Here is a 22,375-nt window from a genome sequence, read left to right as displayed (position 1 = left end):
TCAGAATATAGAACAAATTTCAGAGAGTTATAATTTTGCTTGCAAAGCCAATGAAAACAAGGGTCTAAGGTGTTAGAATCATAGAATCATTTAAGTTGGAGGTTGGAGAAGACCACCAAGTTCATCAGAGCACTTCCAAAGCCCACCACTAAACTATGTCTTTTACATATCTTCATCAATGGTGACTCAACCACTTCCCCAGACAGCCTGTTCCAAGGCTTCACAACACTTTCAGTGAAGAAATTTTTCCTAATACTCAAAATAAATCTCCACTGGCACAACTTGAGGCTATTTCCTCTTATCCTATTGCTTGTTTCTTGCAAAAAGAGACCAAATCTCACCCTTTGAGGTAGTTGGAGTACTGAGTTCAGTACTGAGTTCTGGGGGACACCACATTCAACACAACTGTTTGGACCCAGCCACCAAGCTAGTTTTCCCCCCGCAAAGTATACACCTGTCCAAGCCATGCACAGACTTTTTTCTCCAAGGGAATGCTGTAGGAAACTAAACTAAACGAGTCAGAGAGAGATCAGGTTACTCAAGCAGGACCTACTTTCACAAACCCATGTAGCAATCTCTGTAAAAGAAATGGAGTCCACACAGTCTTAATTACATACCATAGATTAAATATTCTGGAGTGATGAAACAACTCAAAGGCTAGGGAGAAGGAAGATTTTACTAAGCATGTGATCCTAGAACGCTGCAATGGAAGAGGTCCCAGTTCAATAACTATAGACAAGTGGATATGGTGGATGATGGTCTGCAACATGGAGCTACATTCACAGCCTTTATACTCTTTACCCCAATTTAGTCTCTTGATGTGCTCAAAATACACTTAACTGTGGGAAACAGGCTGCTCATACAGTTATTATACCATAAACACACAACACTAAGTTTCAGATGTGTTGCAGAGAACAAAATATGTACACACTTTGAAATAGCGTCATTTGACCTGAGCTCAGGCATCTTAAATGTAGGAGTAGACAGATACACCCAATGACTTCTATCTTTTCTTATGAAAGTTACAGGGAAGTGCTATTAGAGGCAACCAAAAACATTTGGCTGAAATTTTCTCAATGAAAAATGAAGATTTTGGCAATGTCAACATTTTTGGAGTGGCAATTTGTGTTAGTTTCATTAAGTTACTAGGAGGATGGATGGGAGGATGACAACATACACAACCTAAACTGTTTATTTTATCTAGAAAAGTATTATTCCTTATATTCACATGCCTGTGTTTTCCCCCCTCTGATTTTTCAGAGCTAGCACTGATTCAGAGACTAGCCTGATTTCTTCAGAAAGAAAGTACCAAACAATCCTTATTCGATGACTGTACCTTCACCTGTCTAAAATACCAGCCCAGAGATAAGCAATTTTCTTTCATGTTAAATATATATATATATATATATATATATATATATATATATATATATAAACACCCTGCATAATATTTGCTTAGGAAAGGAAAAGGAGGGCTTGAAGGAGCACCTCCTTTTCACTTTTTCCAGCTCCCACAGACATTGGCAGGAGCAGAACTGGGGGGTGCTGGAGATGAAACGTATCCATCCTGTGCCACAGCCATCAGCATAAGGAGAAGCATGGATACAACATGGTGCTCAGCCCTACTGATTTCAGATCCACACTGCTGTTTTTTTCTTGCCTGCAGAAGCTTGTGCTCTGTCACATAGGTTATATCATGCAAAACATGAGATCAAGTTACATACTACAATATGTTCTCTCCTCTTTTCTGTATAGGTGTGAAAATCAAAACATGGGAGAACTGCTTGGGCTATGGCTTCTCCCAGCTCATCTGCATAGGAATGCAGACTCTTCTTTTATCTTCAGGCTTATATTATCTGGTAGTGCAAGTATCTTAGTGGAGCAAGGTCAAGGACATCTAACAGACAATCCATAATAAACCTCAATCTTTAAAAAAATTCTGTTATGAGAAGAGATTTTTCCCTTGCTGTATGTACTAACTAAACTTTAATTTTGCTAATATGAAATTTACATACTGTATGCTATTTCTTCTGTTATTTTAGCTTCTTGAAATAATAGGAATATATGTACCTTGAACTCTAGTGTAAGGCTGTAGACCCTCCAAAGATCCAATTTTAATAACGATAAAAATTTAAAAAGTAAAGCTCTGCTAATCATGACTTCTAGGATGTTATCCTTAAGTATTATTAACATTGCATTTGTGGTATCTCTTGTTGCACAGGTGGCTCTGGGTACTTTTTGGCTCCTGTACATCTGGCTGCATGCTTTTGTCTGTCTAATGTGAAAGCCATGATGGCACAACTCACCTGAACCCTCCTTGCCTATTATGTCTGTACTCATCATCCAGAAGAAAAAAATATTTCCTTCTTAACATTTCTGAACGTTCTGTTAATCAATGAAGTGACTGACACAGAAAGTGAGCACTGACCACACGCATATACCATTTTAAGAGTCCCCAACCCCTTCCTAGTATTTACATAGTGACTGAACCGCCATCATAGCACCTTGCTTTTGTAACATCATTGTTACACCCCCACCCAACAACCTATCCCTCCAAAAACATGCCATGAGAGACTAGTTACTTTACAGTCATTGTATGAGAACCATTGCTCAGACTAGATGGTCTCCGCTACTAAAGAGAGCCTCATGAGGATACTCCCAGTATGCAGCAGACTCCCAGCCAAGTGAACCTGTGCAGACCTTGTGCAAACCTGCTTTCAGGAGTGCACTGCAGAGATGCAGGGAAGCCCAGTACATAACCATGTGAGAGGCTTCAGCTGGTTTTGGACATATTTGCCAGGCTTCACTCAAGAAGGAAGTAGTCTCAAAGCCTTCAAAAAAGAAATGTCAGTGATGGCAAATCATACCAGGTAGATGGCAAAAGGATACAGGGAAGAGAAGACAAAAAAAAAAAAAACAAAACAAACAAACAAAAAAAAAAACAGAGGGACAGAAATCTGCAATCATGTGCCCAGAACCCCATCACTTAAGTTTGTATCAATCAAAAAACACAACAGTTCTTGACAAGAAAAACTTGACTGTTTAAAACAACAGCCAGAAGGATGCTTTGACTACAGAAGTATACATATCTGGAAGGAAATCTGTCCTAATTAGCTTTTAACACCTTATAGCCGGAACAATGCTGGCCTGTTAGTTTTTGGAGTTTTGACACACTCACTGTGACACAATATCAAATGCACTTTTTATAATAGTTACATGGAAAAAAAGTCATATTTGTAAGTACTATGTATTTACAATCTTCTCTTGCTAACAGGAAAATGCATAGAAATGAAAGATGTATTTAATATATACCACATAATATAAAGAGCCACAAGCTACTAATCTACAATACCTAGGCTTCCACTTAGGATGTTGGGGGGGGGGGAACAAGGGAAAAGCTTTCTGAAAATCACTTTTATGCAAAATATGGCATTACCTAAAAGTCACAGCAGGATTCTTTCCATTTCTCAGATACCATGAAATGCCTCTACCCTTTGTACCTGGACAGACATAATTAGGAGTCACATAAACAGTAATTTTAAAGACAGATTTATGCCTTGTTACAGCCTCCAATTAAGCACCCCACTCTTCTACTGTATTGTTATAAAAAAAAAAATTCTTAAAACAACATTCAACAAATACCTCCAGCTGTCCCTGTCTGGCTGCTATTTTGGCTTCATCTTTCACAGATGTAGTCTATCTACCATGGACAGGAACTTCTTGAAGTTTAGCTCTCAAGGTTAAGAAAGTAATCTCTCATTTTCACTGTCAGCTGCTGGGCACACATGATAGGTGACAAACCGTTTTCTTCTTACCATCTACAGCAAACAGATTAGTTGCGTAAACATCCTGAACATTAATGACAAAACTCAATGTAGGAGTCTGATATGACAAAAGAAGAGGCTCTGAGCAGCTGTCTCACCTTTCAATCTGCTCTGTAAGAAACGACTTTACATATACCTTACAATAAATAGGTTCTCCACCTATCAAATCAGCAGACAATAACACACCTTTCTTATATGACATCTCCCTCTTGGGTTTCCACCACTGCTCCAAATCCTCTAAATCCTCTAGTCTGCAGCCAAAGACTATTCCTAGGAAGGTATATGAATGACTGCCAAACCTAGGGGCCTTTACCCTTCAGAAATAATATACAGAAATGCATATATTTTAATTTTCACATATTTAAATAAGATTGAGAAACACTGCTTATGCTAATTTGATCAATTATCTGCCTGAGAAAAGAGTGAGCTCATACTCCATGCCATACAAAGCATCAAGACTGCAAGGAAGGGAGCATAGTATCAGGTACCAACATCAAGACATTACATGTACAGGTGCCTTCTGCTCTTTTCCATATCATTCTAGTTTGGGGTGTCAGGAAACATAAAATAGCCAACAAATTCATTAAAGAAAAAAATCCTTGTTCTTATTCAGACTTCCCATGTCTTTACCTTTAAGTTTGATATTACGATTCAAGGTTGCTTTCATATTTGCTTACAGAATTTCATTTTTTTTTTCCTCAGTGTCCTGAGACCTAGTCAGGATACAGAAGTAAAGTACAGAATGAAAGCACAATGGGAACACTTACTATTACCTACTGCTTTCTCTCTGAACTCCCAGTCTCTGATCACCAGCACAAACACAAGCCCCCACGTCTAACAGGGAAACCAAACCAAGAAGAATTATGGAGAGCAGAGAAGGGTAGAACTGATTAAGGAGACGTTGGGGAGGCAAGGACAATATTAAGGAGGTATTGAGGAGGCATTGGGGAGGCAAGGACAATCCCCAGACATGGACTGTATATCTCGAAACAAGACACTGGAACTCATGATAAGGAAGCGGCAGACGGACAGAGAAACAAATGTAACGACTATAAATCTCAAAACTGGACATTGGAATTCATTATAAAGATACAACAAATGGAAAAATTAGCAACAACCAGCTCTTGCAATTAAGAAACTTGCCAATTCAGCAGATTCCTGACCAAAGGTGAAAAGTACACTGTGAGGAAGACTCGGGGTCTTCCTCCCAAAGACCCCTGCCCACAATTCTTGGGAGGCTCTATGCAGGCGCAAGGTGCCAAAAGGCTAATTAGCATGACAAGCGAGGGAAGGCGGGGATAGGTAATGCATTGGTATAGGTGCTTGTAGAATATTGATTGATTGTATAAATTCAAGACTGCTTTCTGCTTTGGGTATGCACGATAGGTGGAGAGATCCCCCGTGCATCCAGCGCTGCAATAAAGAATATACCACTTAAAGGAATTTTGGCTTCGATCTTTGAATCAGAACCACCAAAATTCCCAACAGCATGGGGACGCCCTCTCAGTTTCTCCATTGCTCCAGACAGGGCAGAAGTGACAGAAGCAGCCTTCTTACTTTCTAGAAAGTAACTCATGTTACACTCCACAGCCTGAAAAGGTGGAAAGGTCATTTTATATTTCTCCAGTCTGTCCAATATTCATGTATTGATGAAAGACACTGGCTAGAACAGCCATGTCTGTAAGATTGGAACCTCAGTACATGGAACAGGGGGTATTTAAAGACAGAAAAATTACTTTGAATCTGTGGTGGTACAGTCCCCCAGTATCCTTAAGCACATACCTATGTGCTGTATCCATTCTTTGCTTTTCAACAGGAAAGCAGCAAGCGCTTGTACTCGTGGGGGACTTCAACTTCCCTGACATATCCTGGAAGCACAACACAGCCCAAAGGAAGCAGTCTAGGAGGTTTCTGGAGAAAGTGGAAGATAGCTTCCTGGCGCAGCTGATTAGTGAACCTACCAGGGGTGGTGCCCTGCTAGACCTTCTCTTCACAAACAGAGAAGGACTGGTGGAGGATGTGATTGTCGGGAGCAGTCTTGGGCAGAGTGACCACGAAATGGTGGAGTTCACTATTCTTGGCGGGGCCAGGAAGGGAACCAGTAAAACCACTGTATTGGACTTTCGGAGGGCTGACTTTGGGCTGCTCAGGACACTAGTTGGTGGAGTCCCATGGGAGGCGGTTCTGAAGGGCAGAGGGGTCCAGAAAGGCTGGGCGCTCTTTAAGAGGCAAATCCTAATGGCGCAGGAGCGGTCTATTCCCATGCGCCCAAAGATGAGCCAGCGGGGAAGAAGACCAGCCTGGCTCAACAGAGAATTGTGGCTTGAGCTTAGGAGAAAAAAGAGGGTTTATAATCTTTGCAAAATTGGGCAGGCCACTAAGGAGGACTATAAGGATGTAGCGAGGCTGTGCAGGGACAAGATTAGGAAGGCCAAAGCTCATCTGGAGCTCAATCTGGCTACTGCTGTTAAAGATAACAAAAAACGCTTTTATAAATACATCAACACAAAAAGGAGGACTAGGGAGAATCTCCATCCTTTACTGGATGCAGGGGGAAACTTAGTTACAAGAGATGAGGAAAAGGCGGAGGTGCTCAATGCCTTCTTCGCCTCAGTCTTTAGCGGCAAAACCGGTTGCTCTCTGGATACCCAGTACCCAGAACTGGTGGAAGGGGACGGGGAGCAGGATGTGGCCCTCACCATCCACGAAGAACTGGTTGGTGACCTGCTACGGCACTTGGATGTGCACAAATCGATGGGGCCGGATGGGATCCACCCGAGGGTACTGAGAGAACTGGCAGAGGAGCTGGCCAAGCCCCTATCCATCATTTATCAGCAGTCCTGGCTATCGGGGGAGGTCCCAGCTGACTGGCGGCTAGCAAACGTGACGCCCATCTACAAGAAGGGCCGGAGGGCAGACCCGGGGAACTACAGGCCGGTCAGTTTGACCTCAGTACCAGGGAAGCTCATGGAGCAGATCCTCTTGGGAGTCATCATGCGGCACTTGAAAGGCAAGCAGGCGATCAGGCCCAGTCAGCATGGGTTTATGGAAGGCAGGTCCTGCTTGACGAACCTGATCTCCTTCTACGACAAAGTGACGCGCTGGGTGGACGAGGGAAAGGCTGTGGATGTGGTCTACCTTGACTTCAGCAAGGCTTTTGACACCGTCTCCCACAGCATTCTCCTCAAGAAACTGGCTGCTCTTGGCTTGGACTGGCACACGCTTCGTTGGGTTAGAAACTGGCTGGATAGCCGGGCCCAAAGAGTTGTGGTAAATGGAGTCAAGTCCAGTTGGAGGCCAGTCACTAGTGGCTCGGTGCTGGGGCCGGTCCTCTTTAACATCTTCATCAATGATCTGGACGAGGGCATTGAGTGCACCCTCAGTAATTTGCAGATGACACCAAGCTAGGTGCGTGTGTCGATCTGCTCGAGGGTAGGAAGGCTCTGCAGGAGGATCTGGATAGGCTGCACCGATGGGCTGAGACCAACTGTATGAAGTTCAACAAGGCCAAGTGCCGGGTCCTGCACCTGGGGCGCAATAACCCCAAGCAGAGCTACAGGCTGGGAGAGGAATGGTTGGAGAGCTGCCAGGCAGAGAAGGACCTGGGAGTGATGGTGGACAGTTGGCTGAATATGAGCCAGCAGTGTGCTCAGGTGGCCAAGAAGGCCAACGGCATCCTGGCTTGTATCAGAAACACTGTGACCAGCAGGGCTAGGGAGGTGATCGTCCCCCTGTACTCAGCTCTGGTGAGGCCGCACCTCGAGTACTTTGTTCAGTTTTGGGCCCCTCGCTACAAGAAAGACATCGAGGTGCTTGAGCGGGTCCAAAGAAGGGCGACGAAGCTGGTGAGGGGCCTGGAGAGCAAGTCCTACGAGGAGCGGCTGAAGGAGCTGGGCTTGTTCAGCCTAGAGAAGAGGAGGCTCAGGGGCGACCTTATTGCTCTGTATAAGTACATTAAAGGAGGCTGTAGCGAGGTGGGGGTTGGCCTGTTCTCCCATGTGCCTGGTGACAGGACGAGGGGGAATGGGCTAAAGTTACGCCAGGGGAGTTTTAGGTTAGATGTTAGGAAGAATTTCTTTACTGAAAGGGTTGTTAGGTACTGGAACGGGCTGCCCAGGGAGGTGGTGGAGTCACCATCCCTGGAAGTCTTCAAAAGACGTTTAGATGTAGAACTTAGGGATATGGTTTAGTGGGTACTGTTACTGTTAGGTTAGAGGTTGGACTCGATGATCTTGAGGTCTCTTCCAACCTAGAGATTCTGTGATTCTGTGAACTTCCCAGACCCCGGCTATAGCTTCAAAAAATGAAAGTGGCAGAAACCCAGCCTCACCACTATAACAACCCACCTCTTTCAAAGTCCGAGGGCACCTTGTCCACATTAAATCACTCCCAAGGCCCAGAATGGACAGGAAAGCAACACCTTTCAATAAAAGTGTTCTAACCAAGACATCATTCCACCAATTAACTGTATTATGAAAATTATGCTATATTGAATAGCTGCAAAGTTGTTCTAATTCTCAGGAGTAACAAAGCAATGAGGATAAAACTAGACATGCATCATTAAGGTCGTGCCAGTATTTATTTTCTCACAGTACCTGGGTACCTTCTATATTATTTATTCAGTAATATAGAAAATTATATTGCAAACATGGAATTCTTACTGAGTATAGAGAACAACTGGAGTGTTTCTGATGGTTTAATACTTGCTAACGGGAACTTTCTCCTTCTGTTACCATAAAAAAAAAAAGTCTCACAAGCCCTATAATATGGAACCTTTCATTCTGTGCACATCTGAACAAGTGTTGAGTAACATGGAGCTGTATCTAGGATCACAGCATAAAGTGTAATAATACTTTGAGATGTGAAGGGAAGCCCTTTAGTGCTCATAGAGAAATTCTTGATCACGACTCTCCAGAAAATAACCAGGTACTTAACAGCCCTCTGTGAAGATGAGATCATGTAACTGTATCATGAAGAAAATAAAAATCTGAACAAGAAGAGTCCAGCTAAAATCCTAACATAGAATTCTGAAAAACTGAAGATGAAATTTAAGGAAGACAATGCATTTGTTGTTCAGTGCTGAAGGTCTGAATTTGAAATCTATAGGTTTCTTTAACCAAAAGGTTTTATTCCTATCGAGATTAGACATGTTAATAAACAAAAGTAACCCAGATAAGCGTATTGGAATTTGTACATAAATGTGTTAAGAAGCTGTGGCTATCTCATCTTTTTCTCTTCATCTTAACTGTGAAGAACTATACCTATTGATTTATTTTTTATTTTTTTTTTTAGTATTTAATGCTAGCCATACTATTTCACATGCATTTGTCACTCCTACATACTCCATTTAAACATGATCCTCCTGAAATTTTCATACCAGGATTAACAAACACCAATTAAAATATTTTTCTTCATATTTTGGTACATACGAAGTTTTGGTACATACGGAGTATATATGAGAAACATACACCAGAAACATGAGGTTAAATCGGAACCCAATGTGAAAAAAAAAAAAAAACAGAAACCAAAAAAACAACCCTGCTACCATTAAATATAAACAGTCATCTTTTCAGACTCTCTAGCAGGGATCTTACAATGACTTTAGCATATTATCATCACTGATGAAATTCTGATGGTGTTTCTATTGTCACATGCAGTTTGCTTCGGCTGAGTCTTTAATGCTGAGAAACTGCATACACATTAAGAACTGTTACTTTTCACCAGAAAGGTAAGTTACCATTTTTGTAAATTACCCTTTTTTGGCAGCAATTAAAATACTTACTGCATAATGCTTAGAACAAAAAACAAAAACAAAAAAGTGAAATATTCCTTCTCTTCTTTCTTTCCTCTTTCTATGGTGAAAATTCTAAAAATGCCAGTTAAATAGGGCAAAAATCGTTGATCATCACTTATGACAAAGGACTATTGTACTGATAAGCATAAGTCAAATGTCATATGACAACATTCTCAAATGAAAAAAAATTGCATACACCTTGCCTAGTCTAGTCATCCCTTTTGACTTTCATAGCAAGTACATTTCCACCCTAAGACCTGCTAGAGTGAATCATGTGGGAGGATAATGGGGCAATTAATGGGGCAATTAAAGTTTTCTGAGGATTAAGAAAAAGACAGGGTATACCCCTTACTGCACAATCATTACTAAAGACTAGACAGAAGTAGTACAAAACCCTGAATATAGTTATGCTTGTGCTAAGGAAAGAGATATTTCTTCTTATTTCCAATAACCATTAACACTAAAAAACATTCAGCTGAACCCCAAACCTTTATAGTTAAAAAACCAGGGGTTACAACACTAAGCAGAGCTGTATGGGAAAACAAACAAACAAAAAAAACCACCACCACATGTTTAAGCCTTTATTCTCTGGTGTGTGTATACATTGTCTGCTCTGCTCAGTGCTGAATTGCAGTATGCTCCTGTAGCTGGATAAATAGTACTTGTAATTCATAGGCAAAGAATTCTTTTAAAATTATAAATAATTACAAATTGTTGTAGTATTCGTTTGTTTGTTTAAAAAAAAAAAAAAATTACTAAGCCCTGTTCCTTAATGCTACTGTAGATTCACAATAAGATCTAGGAAGCAGAACAGTTCTAAGAAGACACAGTGTCCTTCCAGGGAAACTAACACACGGTGCAGGTAATAGCAAAGAGCAAACAGTAGTATATCTTGAGACTGAAGCCTGGGATTGTGACTTCACTGGCACTGTTGCATTTGTCTTGCAAATTTATCAGTAATTCTGACTTTCTTTTTAATTTTTAGTCACAATTCCTGTCCCAGAGAATCACTTAAAGACAAATAGCACTCTGTACATTTACTACAACTTTTCCACAATGAAATGCAACCACCACAACACATTAAGATAAAAAAAAATCACCAATAAAAGCCTTTTAAAATTATTCCAAACATTGGGATTACCTGCAAATTCAGTTTCTGACTCAGTGCACTCCTCCCAAGAAAAACCTACAGACACCACCATACAAATGCCAAAGGTCCTCAGCAAGGACCCTTAAAGCTCTCTGCTCTGTCACTGAAGGTTGGGGAGTTTTTGCAGACTTGAAGACTGAGGCCAGAGCCCCACCATGAGCTGTGGCACCACATTTCATCTCTTTCTATGACAAGAAGCCTAGCATCTTTGGGTGCAAGTTCTATCAGTGCTGACACAGCAATAAGATTCAGTAGCTGCAGCTACTGCAGAGGCCAAAAGAAATGTGCCACAGCAAACTATTTGCAATATATTTTTTTTAAAATCATATTTTTTCCAACCAGATCTGATTATCAGATCTCCCTTTGTCATACAAGTAAATGCATTAGGTTAGGCCTAAATTATACTGTTAATGTCAAAATCTTTTAAAGGGCTTAGATCTGGAATACACCATTTTGAATAACAGTGTCTTTAGATTTAAAGTAGTTGCTTTAAATTCTGTCTGGTACTCACAAGGAACAGCTCTTGGTTGAATGAGATGTATGACAAGCAGTCTGGTATTTATGAATGCAGAAATAGTTTAGGGTTAAAAATCAGAAACAAACCAGGTTACTCCCTTATCCCCCCCCCCCTTCTCAAACAAAAACTGGCCTTCCTAAGAAATTGACAGTTTCCCTCTCATCCCTACTTAGAATTAGTAAAATAAGAAGTCCTAAGTTTGCCATTTTGAAATAAAAAATAAAGCATTTTAAGCCCATGTAAAATATTTTTAAAAGTAGATGTAAAAAAATGTTCAGTTGTCTGAAAGAAAGTCTCAGAGATATGACAATGTTCCCAAAGATTAGGTTTTATTTGTTCTCATTAAACACAGAAATAATATAGTAGTGCTTGGCTTCAAATGCAATTTGGAATTATGTAGAGGGTACTGCCCTTACAGATTTGAAAATGAGTGTTTGCCAAGTTTTGTGGGTCCTTTTACAGTCTCGTGCAGTTTTAATTCTAAAAATTCTAAAAGATACAGACTGTTAAGTGTGTTGAAGTGGTATCTACAGTCCCTTTCTGTTTTTAAGATCTTTTTGCATTCCACAACAATGCCTGTGGCACATACAGTTTACTAATGTAACAAGGACAGTGCAAAAATTTCCTGTTACCAAGCATTTGTTTCTCTCTGATCACACTGAAGTAGGTCTTACACGAAAGTGTAAGAGATTGGAATAAAAGTTCCCCTTGCCATTAAAGTATTAAAGCAAAACAAAAGAAAAGCCTAGTTTTATATGTAGTTGGCTTTATTTGCAAAAGAACAGTTCAGGAGTAATTAGTACTGCCACAATTCAAGCTAGGTGAGAGTCAATAGTATATTCACCCAAGATACATAACATTTATTGCTTTATTTACATAATGAATGTTAGGGTACAGTGTGCAGCAGTCTTCCTGGAGTGAAATACAGACTTTATTTTGTGCTTTTATTTAGCTACATTGTTGACCATGATCAAAGAACAAGAAATTATACAAATTATGTTTTTTTCTAAAATAGTTGAGACATTTTCCAAGCTTCGCAACTGCTAGATTAACAAATCAAGTAAAGTAATTACTCCAAGCATGCAGTAGATTATATTCCACAGCCTACCAATTAGAGGAAAAACCTAAAACCACTACACAAAGCCAAAACTTCACCATCAAGGTAACTGGTTCCACAGCAGAAGAGAGCAAAATATTGAACAGCAACAGGTTTACCTCAGGAAGTTTGATGAAAACCTTGTGGCATAAAGCAGAAAGCTGTTTCCAAGAGCATCTTGAACATTTAAACTTAGCATTAATAAGTCTAAAACTCTCACAAACAAACCATGAAAAAACCTATCTCACAATTCATATGGGAATAAAGCGACTGGTCTGTCAAAATGGGTACCGGTGGATATAATTGGGAGTAGTACTGCCAAAGTGTTCACAGAGTGCTTTGTGAATACTTTTTTCAGTTACTGCACCAAAATCATAGGTTTTACTAACCTGGCTAAAGGAAGATTTCTCCTAGAAATAGATATGCTGTAATTATAACCAGAGAGACTGTTAATCATGTTTAAGACAGATGGCATTATACACAGCTGCTGTAAATGCTCCATAACTAACTGTTAGAATGGCTTTGTTTTCTTCACTGATTTCTTTTAAAGGAAATAATGCACCTGGATTTATTATTAACATCTGCAGTCCACATTAAAGGAGATTGGTTTTGAGCTTTCTATGAGCAAGGAGTTTAAATGAGTTAAGGAATTTAAGAATTCCTTACAGAAAGGACTTATTAGGAAACCTCTTCAAAGCAATGACTGAGAGATTTAATACCATCTTTTGGACACATACTTCCTCTTTACTTGACCATACCTCAAACTACAAATTAACTTAACTTTATTAGCTTTGTATCTGAAAAGTCATTTCTAGACTTTCAGAATGAATGAATTGGTAAGGGGATTACAAGAACATAAGATACCATAACATAGAAAGTAAGTCAGGATGACCTCATTAAATCCATGATTTTGTGAAATTCTCCTGTTCAGGGCAGTATCTAAAACACATGCTTCTAGCGGAAACAAATTATAAAGTTTTAAAAACGTTACCACTTCAAAGAGATTTAGAATTAGATGTACCCATTTCGACATTAGGACTTCACTTTAATAGGTGTATAAATCACAGGTGTAGACAGAAGACATTCAAGAGCCCAAAATGCTTACATAAATATTTATAAATAAAATGTCATGCTATCATCAACTCTTGTGAAAATTCACATTTTAAGAATTATTTGCAAATACGAACAAACATCAGCATCTTTGTACTTAGCAGTTAGAGTACCACAAGTACTTGCACAAGTCTGTGTGAAAAGAACAATGTTGACATTCCAAAGTGGAGCATACACAGCAATGACCAGTTAGACCTTTCTTTTTTCTGCTGATGAATGCATGCCTGCTCTCTTAGTTACCAAGGTTCATCAAAGAGAGAGCAGGTGTGCTCATCATGTTCCAAAACATTCACTGGGGTTGTGGCAAATAGTCAAAACAAAGATTGTATCTCTACATTACAATACAAATTCATAGCTAAAAAAATTACTTTTTTTAAATGAAAAAGAAAATGTAAATTAATTATTTTGTAAATCAAAACACTATCTTAGATGTGTTAGTACTTGTAACAGAGAAGAATCATTCCTTTCTCAGAAAAAAAATCCCCTCAGGAGGTACTTGTACCTAAGACTGCCAGATTTTAAACTTTAAAATTCACCATGCCTAGGTTGACACCTATGACAAGGCACTATAACATTAGTTAAGATGTAATCAGCAGCAGTTAACTGGTGTTTATTAGAAAATAAATTTACACAATTACTACACCCTCATACCTGAGGCCAAATCAAGTTAATGTGCTTTGAACTGTTAACTACCCAGACCAAGTTTGCTAAAATGTGTTCAGACCTATATAGTTTCTAACTGAAGTTTACAGATGATTGTCACATGAAGCTGAGTTTAATTTGTTAAATTTCCCTTTCCATCTTAGTCAAGATTCAAAAGACAAGCTCAAAATGAAAGCTGAGGAAAACAAAGAATTGCAAGAAGATTGATATATTAAGGTTCTTGGTGGTCATACATAAACTAGTTGGCAACAACTACCTTATCTCCTTTCTTCTACTGCTGACATAAAATGAACCAAAGTCTATGATGCAAAAGAGCAGTTGACTGCATGCCATCAAATAAATACATAAAATTTGAAGGGCAGAAGAAAGTTATAGTATTACCTTTAAGCTTTCATTGATGATGCAAAGAAATGTTTATACTGTGCTCAGAAAAAACACAATGTTTACATTTCCCTAAACCAAAGGAACCAGAAAGAACAAAATGAGAAGTATACCGGGAATAGTTCAACTGTCCCATGTTGTGATTTCCTTGGGTTAGTATTTTGCACCAAGCAGTTACCCAGAAGATAAAATAAGCTATGTTTTCAGGCACCTTTTGTACCCACAGCATAACAGTTCTTGCAATAAATGTATTTTTGAGACTTCAGGGACTGCTTGCTGAATAAAACTATTTTTCCTATTAGCAAAATGAATTGAGAGCTCATGCATGAAGAAAGGTGCACAATAACAACCAGAAGATATTTTCCAAGACAACATTCATTGTAACAGACACTTAGCTGTAGCCACAAACAGTCTATGCCCATAATGTAACATTCCTGTCCTTTGCAATGCTACAACAATCCTTGGAGTAGCATTTTTGTTGAGTAACCAGTTACTGGATTCACTGATTACTTATTACATGTGAATTTCTAGTTTTGCAGCCTTGATTACTGCAGAGAGATAACTAAGTATAACAAATTCAAATATTTGAATTTGTCCTACTGTTTGCTTATTCAATAGTGTTTTTTTTTTTTTTTTTTGGGGGGGGGGGGGGGGGGGGGGGGAAGGACAGGATTAATGTTTCCCAAATAGCTGAGCTCGACAAAACTGGTACCACTTGGGGATAACAGCATCCAAGGACAATCACCCTTGAAGCTAAATCTAAATATCTGTGAGTCAAGGCAGAGAGGAAGGGTTCCAAGGATATGTGTTCCCAACTCATCTACTCAGTTTATATGCTTCATGAAACAAAACAAAATTTACAGTACAAAACTTAAAAAAGAAAGGGACTGTTTACTGCCCAGTTCCCTTACATGGCATTTTAAACAATTTTTTGAAAGTGTTTCATTTTCTACATCAAAGATGTTAAGAAACCCTTATCAGCTACAAGTGACATGTTTAATACCTTAATGAAAACTATTGCTTGAATCGCTTAATCTCATCCAGCAATGAAGTATATTTTCCTTCTAGATTGCAAAATAGTGGAACTATTACCTACTAGTATTTGAAGGAAGTACAAGGTGGTTTTGACACATTGAATCTATTTAATTAACAGGCAGGACAGTACACACCCTTTCCTGAACAGTTTAAAATTACTCAGATATACAAAACAAGCCAGCTTCTATCTCAATTATGAGATTTAAGATGACTGCAGACTAAGAAATACAAGGAAAGTTTTGCCTTCAAACTGCCCAACTGCACTTTTGCAGACTGTTACACAAGCAGCATGAAGAGTGATTCCATTTCATCAAAGGATGTTAAGGAAATACAGATTGCTGGTCTAGGTGGTTGGAGACCATTTTTAGGTGTGTTTTGCACATAAGTTTTTGGCTGCAAATACTGGGTTATACCTCGTAATCCCATGTTAGGGTTTTATAACACTTCTATTATGATCAGTGTTCCACATATGGAGTTGACTATTATACATATGTGCAAAGTTCACACTGACTCCTGTGATAACTTGTAACCAGATTAACTACAGGATTTGGAGAAACTGGTGTTTCTGATGTCCTCAGATACCCACACAGAGCTGCCACTACTCACACAGCAGTCAGCTTTATTTTAAACAAGTTCAGGTTTCAAAAACGTCTGTGCAATGTGATGCTCTTTGATGATAAAGCACCTATCATAGGTTGCACACATTCTCCTTCTCTCCAGAGATGCAAGCAGTTTTACTTCTCTACATGTTTTTATGACATAACAATGTAGTCTCATTCTTCCTTATGGTCCAGGATGCCAGACAGAGAGAGAGGTATCACTGGAGCTATTCTGCACAGGCAATTTCAGGAGAGGAGCAAGTGAGGCTTGCATGACTGTTCTCAACAGCACTTCAAAAAAAGAAAGGAGGAGTGGGATCATATCAGAGTCACTTTGATACAAGGGACCCGGAAGCACTGCTACTTAACTATGCTACCCCTTCAGGAAACTGTATCCATGTTACATCTTGGAAACCTTTTATCTTTCCAATAAAAATCGGTCCAAAGTCTAAATCCAAAGTGGAATTTAAAATAATCCAAATCAACAGGCCGTGTATTACAAGACAAACAGAAGCAATAAATCCAGACAATGTTACAGTTCATATTGAAGCTACATGCACACTGTTACCACAAACCCTGCTGGAGTTTGCAGGCCAGACCACTTCAAGGTGTGATGAGACAGATCACATCCAAGGAATTCACAAGAGAACTACCAAGCCCATAACGGGTTTCTGCAGCTGTTTTCATAATAAAAACCTTTCATCTTGTGGGCCAAATCATAATTTCATGTTATACTCCTACCTTAGGTGCCATCCCTCCATGACTTAAAATAATTTCATAAATGCTTTTGCATAACATATTGCGTTGTAATCAGAATCAGATTTATATAATTCTACTTTCTAGGAGCCTGGGTGTTTATGGGTAGTCTAACCACCAGATTCTGATGCTCTGGTGAAATATAGATAAATTTCAAGCAGTGTATCCAAGGTAATACATAACAGGCATGCTGTAGGCAACAGTCCAGGCACCCAAACAGCAGGAGGGGCAACACTCGATGAGCTAGCAAACCCAGCCAAACAGTCTGGTGCTTGCTGAGGTGACAGCTGCTCAAAACTCTGACCTGCTGAAAGACACTTACCAGATACAGCTCCCCAAGCCACAGCATGGCCGAGATAACATTGTCCCCAGAAACTGCAGCACACAACAGAAGAGCCTGAATTTTGCAGGTTGGATTTGCTAGTCCCACTGAAGGCTGACTGCATTGGTTTGCCTGGATCTATACAAAACAACTAGAGATCTATACTTTACCTTCCCATGTGGAGACTCTCCAGCTGATAGAAAGCTCCTGGCTCAGACTTCAGGGGAAAGCTGCAAAACTGCTTTTGGGCTAGAGCTAGCACTGAAGGTTGAGCAGATGCATCAGCATGGCACTACACAGAGACCAGCAAGCCTCTGTGGCACAGTTAATCTGAAACTGAAAGTCAAGTAAGAAATTCTTTGTTGTTCTATTTATATCGCCACGGCATTATTGCCGTGAAACACAAGAAAACAGGCATTTCTCAGCAAAGTTATCACTGTCTGGGCCTCAAAAATGTATCTCAGAGCCCCAGTGAAGACCACAAGAAAAAGAAGTCCAATCTCTCAGAGCTGATTTGCTTCCCATGCTCACTATTTACACAGGTCTATGCATACACTTTGCACTCACTTCTTCTATTTCTGAATTGAAAACAAATATGAACATACACACAGACATAATGACATGCAAGTTTACATAAATATTTTTCAGGAACATATTTAATGGAGAATATATTTTCATTATATCCAATATGTAAATTATTTCTTTTTTTTTTTGTTTCCAAATTTGTCTCCTCAGAGATCCAGACTAGGTAGCCTCTTGTGAAAATTTATCCAGCAGAAGTATAGACACTTACCAAGAATCTTACCAGCAAAACAGCTACAAGCAAGTAATGATGCTTAAGCTAAAATGCTATAAGCACATTAAATGCTGACAGTGAAAAAATTCTGGTCACACCTAGCAACAACTTCACCAAATTGATAAATTTCCTAAAAGTAAAATGGTTTTGTTGAAACAAACAAAATTGAGGTTTGTGTGGGGAATTAATATAAAATTGAGTATTTATTTTATTTGACATTAGGGCATTCTATTTCTTGATAAATACAGATAAAATTTACCACATAAACTGTTAGTGGCAACTTTTGTAATTACAGTCATGGTTTGGAGGGAAGTGTTGCTATAGCAATACCAACCATAGGAAGGAAATCCACATCTACTCAGTGTGTTATTTCTGCATATCATCTCTTTTTATGGCATAGATCTCTAGCAGAAAAGGGTGTACTAAATCAATAGCAATACCTATTTTAATCAAACAGGCACAGCTTGGAAAAAAAGTATTTCACAGAAACACACTGAACAAGGAAATGAAAGAGCATGACCACATGTTTAGCAAGGTTTTGTTTTAGTTACTTCAGTGTTGTTCCCTGGATCCACTTACATCATCTGAAGTCAAGAGGTCAAATCCATGCTTTCCTAAACTGTCTCCTCCTGGATTCAGAGTATTTATTTCTTTTAATCCCATTCTCTATGCAATCATAACAACCTACGCAAGATCTCAAACTGGTTTATCTCCTAGCAATTTCAGGGCTGCAGAATTTCTTGGTTCAGGCATTATGTGAAAGAAATAAAACTGGTTTGGGACTAGAATCAGGCCTGAAGTAATATAGCCACATTTGCATAACACCAATGCAACTGGCATTGATAATGCAACTGGGTTAATCTGGAACTCAGAAAGGGATCCACAAAGGACAACCAACATGAGTGCAAAATCTTTCCCAAACAGTCCCATGGGAGGACTGGTACCCAGGGTGTACTCTCTGACATTGCCACCTACTGCATTCTTGAACTGGGACTTCAGCTGTGGGTTTGGGAACTGAAACTTTGGGTGTTCCTTTCTTTCTTGTGAAAGGATTGACCCCATTCTGTCTGTCTCCACTCCTACCTCAGATTACTGATAATATTTTACTCCCATTTATCCTGGCTTTTAGTTATTTTTTCCCTTTATCCCTTTCCACAAGTTGGGTTCTCCACTGAAACATTACAGCTCTCACAGTCAGATTTAAAATGAAACAATTAAATTGAAAACAAAACAGATATCATGAACACTGTTTTTTGAAAACAAGTATATTATATTCCTGAGAGCTGATTTTATCTTGTCTCTCTATCCCCATCTTATTTTTGACAAGTTCAGACAACAAATTTCTATACATTTCTACAGCTCACAGCTCCTAGCACACTTAGGAAGAGAGAATAAATAGTTAAAAGTAGATGTAATTCTCAATAAGTAACCTTAACTCAACTGAAATAAAAGTTTTAGATTCCTATAGTCTTTTTTTCTCCCCAAAGTCAAAAGAGCATAAAATTTGAAAATAGTTAAGGAAAATAAAAACACATTATATGGAGTTAAGGAAGTCTTGAGCACAGATGAAATTCAAGCTGATAATAGGAAGGAAGTCTTTTTAGAAGAGGAGCTTCCATTGGTCATCATTCCATGCCTACCACTACAGACAAATGTCACAAACTCACATAATTCCTCTTCCACATTGCACGGTCCTGCTGCTCTGGACAGACTAACTTGATCAGACCTCTTTGTAGTTTGAAACACATAAAAGCTAGCTGGAAGGGACCTCTGGAGATCACCTAGCCCAACTTTTTTCTTGAAGAGGAACTGTCCCCAATACTAGATCAGGTAATCCACAGCTTAGGCCAGTCAAGTCTCGAAAACCTCCAAGAAGAGATTCCACAACTTTCCTAGGAGATATGCTAAAACTCCTACACTACTCCCTGGTTAGAAGCTTTTACCAAACTGCCAGCCTGAACTTCTCAACTGTAACTTGTAGCTGTTTCCCCCTTATTATTACTACTGAGTTTGGCTCCACAGACATTGCAGCTTGTTCACGTGGGTCCAACAGCTCCATCACCTCAGTAGTCCTTTGTTGTACCCTCTCTCTACTTTTTAGACATCCCCCTTCTAATTTGAGAAGCCTGAAAACTGACTGCAGAATCACAGTAAGCAGCAATGCTGAGGGGGGTGATAACTTCCCTTGATCTGTTGACCATACTTCCAATGTAGACTACTTTGCTGTTTGCTTTATTTACAATGAAAGCACATCATCAGTTCATTTTCACCTTGGTAGCTGCCATAACATCCCATTACTTTCCCTATAGATGTTCTATTTAGACAGCTATTCCCCAGTCAGTACTGTTGCATGGGTTAATCTGCACAAGCACATAATTTCACAGTTACTCTTCAAAGAATTACAGAATGTTTGGGATTAGAAGGGACCTTGAAAGATCTAGTCTAATCCCCCTGCCAGAGCAGGAACACCTAAATCACATCACACAGGAATGCATTCAGGAGGGTTTTGAAAGTCTCCAGAGAAGGGGACTCCACAACCCCCCTGGCAGCCTGTTCCAGTGTTCTGTCACCCTTACTTTGGAGAAGTTTTGCTTCATATTTAAGTGGAACTTCCTGTGTTCCAGCTTGCACCCATTGCCCCTTGTCCTATCATTGGATGTTACCAAGAAGAGCCTGGCTTCATCTGCCTGACACTTGCCCTTCATGGGATTTCAGTCAGCTCAGGTCTCTCACAGTCTAGCTGAATTGAATTTCTACCAGTGTAATTGGAACTAAAAATTTTCTCAGGGTATATTCTTTCTCACCATTTAGGTAATTGCTAGAGATAACGCTACTGGTCCAGTCTCTCACAGGCCACTTCTTATTTATCTCTAATGAGACACTGAGCTAGTGATGGCTTGGAATGCAGATATCCAGTCATTTTTCAGTACATTTAACAATCTATACCCTCCAACCCACGCTTCCAAAACTTCTTAAGTGAGAGATCATAGAATCATTAAGGTTGGAAAAGACATCCAAGATCATCTGGTCCAACCATCACCCTACACCAATATCACCCACTAAACCACATCTCTAAGCACCATGTCCAACGTTTCCTTAAACACCCTCAGGAACAGTGAACTCATTCCAATGCTTAACTCCTCTTTCTGAGAAGAAATTTCTCATTTTCCAACCTGTACCTCCCCTGGAGCAACATGAGGGCATTCCTTCTTGTCCTATCAAGAGGAAAATTATAATAAACACCTTGCTTAAGTCAGTCAGGAAATGCTATATCCACTGACATCCACTCATTTCATTGTAAAAGGTGCTCAAGTTGGTCAAACATGACTTGCCCTCGGCGACTGGGAACGGCTAACCCAGATGTACATTCTCATCCTTCACATATTTGGAAGGAAATTCCCTGCAGATACAATTCATTATATTTCCATGGATTTTGGTAAGGCTGACTGTCCTATAGCTGCCTGGATTCTCCATCTTACTCTTCTTAAATAAGGGTATCGTTTCACTCAATTTATAATCTTCAGAGAACTCTCTGCCATCTTTTTTCATTAAGAACTCTATTGCATTTATGTCACACATGTCTTTCAGCACCCTAGCTTAAATCCTATCCATCCAGATGGATTTGAATGCAGTCAGTTTTTCTAAGTAGTTCTGAAGAATAAAAAGTATTTTCACTTCCTGAGTGGCAGCGCTAGATAAGATTCTTTTAGGCAATTTTTTTTTTCCCCTACAAAACCATATTTGGAATTGGAATTTATCATGCCTCTCACTCGGTAGGCCACATTACCTTTCTAGCAGTCTCTTGCCTATACACTCAATTCCACACCAATTGGGTGCTGAGAACATGGTATTTATCCTCATCTCATCTTTTTAAAATATGAAAGTGCTCTTGTCCCTAGTCCTAACGAGCAACCATCTAGCAGTAAGTACTTCTCACAAGCAGACAGCGATATTAGAAAGATAAGGACCCAAATCTCCAGATCACTAGAGCTCCAAATACTGATTAAGGGAGAGCAGAGACCTATGAAACACCACTGTACAAAGAAAACTTCTGATCATACCCTTAACAGTATCTCTAGAGTAACTGGAGGAATGAAGAATAGCTCACAGTTCTGACACGAGCTTATACTTGCTTAACAGGAGTAAAATTATCAAGTTCATTTGGATTCTTCTAGTATGTTGTTCCCTTCAAGGAAGGAGGGAAACTGACTAAGTTTCCTTTCACTGACATTAGAGCATTTAGCACTGTTGTCTTGATAAACCTGCAAGATAAACTTCTTGAATGTTCAGTGCAAGACTTCTACATATCCTTACAAACCTAATTCACCAGGG

At 39.5% G+C, this 22,375-nt stretch overlaps 1 protein-coding gene across 7 annotated transcripts in view; it reads right to left on the bottom strand.

The window, feature by feature from the left end:
• The window catches only part of FAR2 (fatty acyl-CoA reductase 2), a 153,668-nt gene that overhangs the window by 119,619 nt on the left and 11,674 nt on the right, over nucleotides 1-22,375 (bottom strand). For 3 of the 7 annotated variants that reach the window (XM_068659155.1, XM_068659163.1, XM_068659173.1), the window contains one exon: nucleotides 17,418-17,583. The exons of the other annotated variants lie outside the window; for them this stretch is intronic. In XM_068659155.1, the coding sequence (XP_068515256.1) occupies nucleotides 17,418-17,425 (8 nt within the window). In that variant the 5' untranslated portion in view covers nucleotides 17,426-17,583. The remainder of the gene's footprint in view (nucleotides 1-17,417; nucleotides 17,584-22,375) is intronic. 7 annotated transcript variants of the gene reach the window in all.

The sequence above is a fragment of the Anas acuta genome, chromosome 1 (genome assembly GCF_963932015.1).
Source record: "Anas acuta chromosome 1, bAnaAcu1.1, whole genome shotgun sequence".
NCBI lineage: Eukaryota > Metazoa > Chordata > Aves > Anseriformes > Anatidae > Anas > Anas acuta.
This window is presented reverse-complemented; position numbering and strand designations above follow the sequence as displayed.